The 7,380-nt window shown below is 36.1% G+C and overlaps 1 protein-coding gene across 1 annotated transcript; it reads right to left on the reverse strand.

Moving 5' to 3' along the window:
- Nucleotides 1-5,226: 5,226 nt before the first annotated feature.
- LOC148169319 (uncharacterized) lies at nt 5,227-6,830 on the reverse strand. The gene is made up of 6 exons (XM_088043644.1): nt 6,760-6,830; nt 6,556-6,712; nt 6,276-6,510; nt 5,840-6,216; nt 5,335-5,796; nt 5,227-5,283 (listed from the first exon to the last, which is right to left on the reverse strand). The coding sequence occupies exons 1-6, from the start codon at nt 6,828-6,830 to the stop codon at nt 5,227-5,229; spliced, it is 1,359 nt and encodes a 452-aa protein (XP_087899770.1).
- Between the last annotated feature and the right edge of the window lie 550 nt (nt 6,831-7,380).

A 7,380-nucleotide genomic window follows, 5' to 3' on the forward strand; every position in this document is an offset into this window, starting at 1 on the left:
TGTTGTCGAACTGCACAATAGGGTTCAAAAAGAATCCAACTTTCTTTTTGGGAAAATGCGAGGGTTGTTAGAAGCCCATTTTGCTAATTCGAAAGAAGCGGATGACAGGATTTTAATAAGATTGTTGCAAAGGTTAGTGGTTTCTTCAATTGTCTGCCGCCCTACCAAAACGTCATCAACATAAAAGTTCTTCCTGATGACATCTGCAGCTTTGAGGAATCCGCGGGTAGGTGCAAATATTTAATTGCTGGAGATGGCGATCAGCTGGATGAATCTGAATTTGTCTGTACATCTTGCAAATATCGGCTTTGAACGCGTACTTATGGGTTCGAAACATTGTAATTAACTCAAAAATGTCATTTTGAACTTTTGGTTCTACACTTAAAATATCATCGAGACTTTTCCTATTTGGTGGTTTTGAGGAACCGCCGAAACATTCTTTAAAAGCAATATAAAGATATATATTCAAAAATAACAAGTAATATAATGTATGGTGTTCGTCTTTGTCATCGTCATCGTTTTAATCATCGTTATCATTTTCGTCATCGTCATTGTCATGGTCGTCATCGTCATCGTCATCGTCATCGTCGTCAGCTTTGTCATCAGTATCCTCTTTTTTTTCTTCTTCGCTGGTGTTCTCTAATACATATATCTAAAACACTTGGATCCGTAATTTTTCGTACAAGGGCAATTTTTTCTTCAAAATCACTAATATAAGGATCAGATATTAAAAGCAAGCGTTTAAAAAGATCTTCATTAATTTTTAAAGTATTAATCTTTCTTGTTCGGTCTTCTCTGAATTTTTTATTATCTTTATTTCTCGATTCCTGGACTTCTTCAGAAAGCTCACCAATTGGTAAAATTGCCGCTTTGATTACTGCTGCACCATGTATTAAAACTTTGTGCACGGATGGCGGCATATAATACCATTCATATTAAGAAATATACATTTGAGCCGTCTCTAAACAATATACATACATCAGATTTATCAACATTAATTATTCAATCACTATTTAGTACTCGAACTGTAGTGGCAAATCTTCTCAGGAGATCTTTGTCTAATACTGTATGTTATGTTTAAATGTAATCCTTCATATTAACCACATTCTGAATATTACCTGTTATTTCTACAGAGTTTGCAGGTTCTGCAGAAAATCGACGAGCCATATTTCCGGTATTTGTGGTCCCTGATCCAGAAACTGGAATATCCACCAACAGGCTCATTTCATTATAAAAACGATTTTGGATTTCCTGCTTCCTTTCATCAACTTTTTCCTTTACATCTTTACTAATGTTTGTGCTCAGGAAATAAAGCAAGCCAAAGGACCAGTAAATAATATATTTACAGAATATATATACACAACTGTCGCAAACACGTTTGATGATATAACAGGAAGGCCTTTAAGTGATGTTAATAAATAAATAATTGCCCAACAGATTAAATCCACTTAAAAAACAATAATACATACTTACAAAAAAGAAATAAATTGTAATTTACAAATTAAGACTACGCAGATGACAAATAATTGCCATGCCCATTGTATAATAAGAGTTCCAAAATATGTCCCAGTTAATTTCGTAGCTGTTAATGCATTGAGCTATTATAAACAACGGAGCCTTTCTTCCAATGTTAGTTCTTGGGTGGAACAGTACAACGTGGTCGTATGTCTGGTACTAAACCGAGGAACGTAAAATTTCATTTCTAATAACAATGGTTCACAACTGATGCGGTTATTGATCAGTTTGTGAAGAAACAAAAGTGCAGATAAAATTCTTCTATTCTCCAATGCGTTTACAGTATGTCCCCGGATTGAGTTCACAAGAGGAAAAAAAACTTTATTTTCCATTTTACAAAAAAATTACAAAGGAATGATATTTTTTGCTTCATTCAACATAAATAAATCTTTAATTAAAACTTTAATATTACCAGGCTGTGTTCCTAAAATCAAAAAAAACAAAATTCACAAAGGACTTTTTTATTTTTTATTTTACAAAAAATGACAAAAGAGAGAAAAAATGTTTCATAATTCAAATCAATTTTTACTATTCAATTAACCCACTACTCCGTTCAGCACACAGTTCAATTCTTAATCGTAATTCTTGATAACTGTTACGAATTTCGTCAATTGTCAAAGATGCAACTGCATTTCTTATTATATTTTTTAAAACTTGCACATTGTTGGGCAAGTCTTCTTTGTAAACAATTTGTTTTAAACGCCCCCACAAATAAAAGTCTAAAATTGTCAAATAAGGGCTCCTTGGCGGCCATAAAACTGGGCCACCTCTGCCAATTCAATTGTCTCCAAATTTGCGATTTAGCCAATCAACAACAATATGAGCAAAATGCGCTGGACAACCATCCTGTTGGAAATACATTAAGCGTCGATAATCAAGAGGTAAATCACTTAAACCATCGCGCAGAAAATGTCTCAACATATCCAGGTATGTATGCTGATTAACGTTAGTATCAAAAAATATGGGCCTATTATTCCGTGATAAGAAACACCACACCACACGTTTACTTTAACATGATATTGACGTTTAGTCATAATTCTAAAATGCGGATTAGTATCACTCCAATATCGAACATGTTGCGACGAAAATGTTGGTAAAAAAGGTTGCTTCATCAGAAAACATGATATTACGATGAGAATTTCTGCCTCCCACTATCTCACTACCCAACCACAAACAAAAATAAAGACGCTTTTCATCATCACTTAGCTCTCAAAGTATGATTAAAGATAGGTTTATAGGAATGCATTTTATATTCGTTTAAAATCCGTTGAATATGTGATTTGCTGACGCCTATTTGCAGGGACCGTCTCCTTAAAGAAAGTTTTGGATTATCGTCTACTGAATCCAAAACTAACAGAGTAGCAGCATCTTCTTCATTATGGACCATCTTTTTTTTCTTCAAATTGGTTACGGATCCAGTTTTTAAAAACTTTTTGACCAACTTCTTGACACCATTAATTGAAACATTAACTCCAGGAAATCGTTCATTAAACTCCTGTCTTATGTAACGATAACTTTTTCACCCCGTACCATAACATTGTATTAAGTAGATTCGTTGTTCCAATGTTAACATTTTTAATAATAAAATTTTCACTATTTGTAATTATATCTGACATTAACGCACTATTTGACATTTTGAATCCACAACCTCTCATTATGTCCATACGATTACAAAATTTAATAAAAAAAATAATGAAAAAATTAATTTTAAGAGTACAAACTAATAATTTTTAAATTTTAATTGCAGATTTATCTGTTTTGAAATAAGCAAAAAATGTTATTCCTTTGTCATTTTTTTGTAAAATTTAATATAAACTTTTTTCCCCTCTTGTGAACTCAATCCGGGGACATACTGTATATTAAACTTCTGTAGCAAAAAATTTTGAGCTATGTTTCTTTCCGGCCAACTTCCTACCTCTTTATGATACAGATGTTGCACTTTCTGATGACTGTAGTATGGAAACCAAGCTAAAGAACAGTACTCCATGTTCGAACGTACCAATGCCAAATACATGATACGTAGTCAATTCACATCACAGAAATCCTTGCAGTTTCTTAAAACAAACCCCTACATTTTCATGCACTTTACTCTTACAGAAGCAATATGATCATTGAAGGTAAAACTTGATCAGAAATAACACCTAAGTCCTTAACAGTTGAGGATCCAAATAAATTAATACCGTCAACTTTGTACTTATAGAAAGAAATGCTTTTGCGCATACTGAAACTTACAACTGTACATTTGTCTTTATTTACCCTTAGTCCATTAGCACAACACCAGTTTACCACTTGGTCAATGTCATCTTGCAACAAAGCACAATCAGAGTTAGCTGAAATTCTTCGAAATATTTTAACATCATCAGCGTACATCAACACTTCAGAATTTTTTATGACGTGTACTATGACATTTATGTATACCAAAAACAATAAAGGGCTTAAGTTGGAGCCTTGCGGAACTCCTGATGTTGACTTGTAAAAAGATGACCGTCTTGACAAATAGGAATTAAACAATTTGAGAAACAGAGCTGACAGTCCAAGAGATGACAGTTTGTTTAGAAGAATTTTATGATCAACCTTATCAAATGCTTTACTAAGGTCAGTGTAAATAACATCAAGTTGGCCCTTGTTGTCTAAGGTTTCCGCGATTCTCTGAGATAGACACACTAAATTGGTGCAAGTAAAGCGAGCAGTCATAATGCCATGCTGATAGAAAGATAGATAGGTTCTTAATTTGAAAGTATAAGTGTTTGTATACAATTTGCTCAAAAATCTTGGTAAGATATAGGACGATAATTGCCAATAAGAGATGGATCACCACCTTTGAACGCCTGAATAATTTTGCATGTTTTTCATAATTGAGGAAAACAACAATTTTTTATTACAAGATTAAAAATGTGCACCAAAGGTTTTATTAAAATGCCCGAACAATCCTTAATCAAAAAGCTGGGGACCTGGTCAATGCCAGAGGTCTTACTGTTCTTTAATCTTTTTATACCCTTAATTACGTCCTTATCGCTGATACTGTTAGGCAAAGAAACTAAATTATAGGAGTTGGAGTCAGCTGATGCTGGGAGTTTGGCTACTAATAGGAGAGAATGTGTCTTTGAAAAAATCAGCAAAGGCATTGACAATGGTCATAGCTTTATTGTAGAAAGTGCCGTCATGTTGCATTTCACCGGGTTATGTTGTACCAAAGACGATTTCAAAGAGCTGAATTTAAGAAGCGATGTTTTGGTACTGATGGTTACACGAGAACTCTGTTGGTTTAAGGTGGGTAGTAGACCAGTCATCTCCGCAAGGGGTGATGGGACAACTCTATGACTCATAGTTCTTAACATAACCCACTGCCTTGAAACCACTGAGTAGGTTTTAAGAACTTTGGGAGATCAACTACACAAACTGAAAATGGACACAAACGAATAAACCTAAATCTAAACAAATTACAAAGAACGAAAAATAAACAATTAATTTATGTACATGCGCAAAAAATGTAAAATGTCGATATTTACAAATGCACTATTCAGTGTCACTCAGCGGGAGAGGACAAAATTTAACTATTCCGCGTTTAAAAACGCCACTCACACACTTTATGGTCTCAAATCGCACCAGGTTGTTGGCACCGGGATGGAAAGCGATGATTCTTCCGAAACGCCACTGCAGTGCGGCTATGTTGTCACGTCATCAGGACGATGGTCCCGATTGCTGGTACTTTTAATGACGTTTGATTCTATTTTGCTCTGCCTTGAAGTGTGGGCAGGTACTTACTCCCTGGACCAGCGTTCCCAAAGTGCTGCCGACACGCCTTCACCAATTGCCAACGGGAAAGGCGGTTGGTAGGAACGGCAAGATGGCCTGGCCGATCAGGAAATGTCGGGGAGTGAGCGCCTCCAGGTCGTTGACGTCATTGGTCAAGGCAGTCAAAGAGCGCGAGTTTAGAACTGCCTCTATCCTGGTCAACGAAGTATACATTTCCTCGTAGGTCAAATGATTTTGACCTATAACTCTTTTCAAATGAGATTTAGCAGATGTGATGCCGGCTTCTGCAAGCCCAGCGAAATGAGGCGACCGTGGAGGAATAAATTTCCAGTTTATGTCCTTTTCCGTTAATTTAGATTGAACTGACGGATTGCTGACAAGTTTGTGAAGTTTGTGCGCGGTGCCTACAAAATTTGTAGCGTTATCGCTGATAATACTTTCGATGTTACCGCGTCGTGAAATAACACGTTTCAGAGCTTTTAGAAAATACTCGGTGGTCAAATCTCCGACGAGTTCAAAGTGCAGCTTTGGTCGTTAAGCAAACAAATAATGTAAGGTACGACTTGACGAGTCTTTTTCCCCGACCTCCAGTTTCTTTAATGAAAAACGGGCCGCCAAAGTCAATTCCCACATTCAAAAACGACCGCGCTGCTTTCACTCTTACTTCTGGTAGATTGCCCATAAGCTGTGTATAGGACGTGGGCTTAGCTCTATAACAAGGGACACATCCGCGAATTACTTTGCGGACTTGATTGCGGTCGGAAATGGACCAGTATCTTTTGCGTATGTGGGTCAAAGTGTCCATTTGTCCTGCATGCAATTGGTTTGCGTAAGCTACTTTGATAATTAGCTCCGTGACGAAGTGTTTTGCCAATAACATGGGGTGTTTTGTAATATGGGCGCTTTGTCTTTTAATAGACGAAGTTCTTTGAAAAACGATTCGTGCTGGATTAATTGTATGTTCCGAATGGTGGCTTCTGCCAACTCCGCCTTTGTCAAACTACCGCGAATTGCGGGCTGATTCGACGCTCGATGCTTTAAGTTTTTTAAAACTCTTAGCCAACAGGCTACTGTTGTTCTAAGTTTTTGAAACGTCGAACCACTCCGTAAGATGAAAAAATCGGCTTGGTCGTTTTGTACGACCGCGACATAGGGAACCTTGCGTTTCGCTTCAATATCAACCTTTGATATTGGAGTGTCATTTGGTGGATCGTACGGAACATTTACCTGTTCCGTGACCTGAAACTATAGCGGATTAGAGCTCAAAGCGCAAAGTGATATTACACGTGTTATGATGTCCGCGGGATCTTCTGTCTCCTTAACGTGTCGCCAATGACTTCCTTTAGTTAACTGCTGTATTTCCGCGGCTCTATTTGCTACAAAAGTTTTCCATCTTTGCGGGTCGGCCGCAATCCAAGAACTAACGACTTTATAATCGGTCCTAAAATAACAATTTTCTGCAACGTTCTTGACATCAGATTAGCAAACAGTACCGCTGACCGTTCCAAAAGCTTTTTCTGAACTATCACAAAAGCCATGTAATTCTGTTTTAACACCATTTTGACAAAAGATAGTCAAAAATAATGGTAGAATCCGTAGAATATTGAAACTTTATTTACATCTGAACTAGCGAGGCGTGCCGATGATGTCGGAAACTTTTTATTGGTCTTCAAAATAAAAATTTCTTAAATTTGAGTCCTTTGCTGTACGGTTTTTCAATTTGTTAGAATAATTACCCGATTTAAGTGCAGTGATTTTCCTAAATTTTCTAGCCGTAGCACTTAAACAAGCGGAATTACAAATTTTAGTAAAGAAGCTCAAAAATTTGTGAATCGACATTAAAACAAAAGTTTTTGAAATGTGAGTTTTTGGCTATACAATTGTACAATTTAATTAAGTTATTACACGACTCAAAAACAGTAATTTTCTTAAATTTTATAACGTATTATCAAAATTACGAATTTTAGTGAAGAATTTTGGAAATTTTTGCTTTGTCTTCAAAATAAACCTTTCAAAATTGAAGTCTTCTGCTGTACAATTTTAAAATTTTGTGGAGCCAATACTCGACTTAAAAACAATAATTTTCCTAAATTTCATCGCCGCAACACT

This window comes from Gnatocerus cornutus, chromosome 8, assembly GCF_029298725.1.
Source record: "Gnatocerus cornutus isolate USDA-ARS CGAHR chromosome 8, icGnaCorn1.1, whole genome shotgun sequence".
NCBI classification, from domain to species: Eukaryota; Metazoa; Arthropoda; class Insecta; order Coleoptera; family Tenebrionidae; genus Gnatocerus; species Gnatocerus cornutus.

Coding starts and splice junctions, on each gene's coding strand:
- LOC148169319 (XM_088043644.1), bottom strand. CDS start 6,830: ATGGTGTTAAAACAGAATTACATGGCTTTTGTGATAGTTCAGAAAAAG. Junction 6,217..6,275: donor GAATCAGCCCGCAATTCGCG/GTAGTTTGACAA, acceptor CAATTAATCCAG/CACGAATCGTTTTTCAAAGA. Junction 5,797..5,839: donor GAGGTCGGGGAAAAAGACTC/GTCAAGTCGTAC, acceptor TAACGACCAAAG/CTGCACTTTGAACTCGTCGG.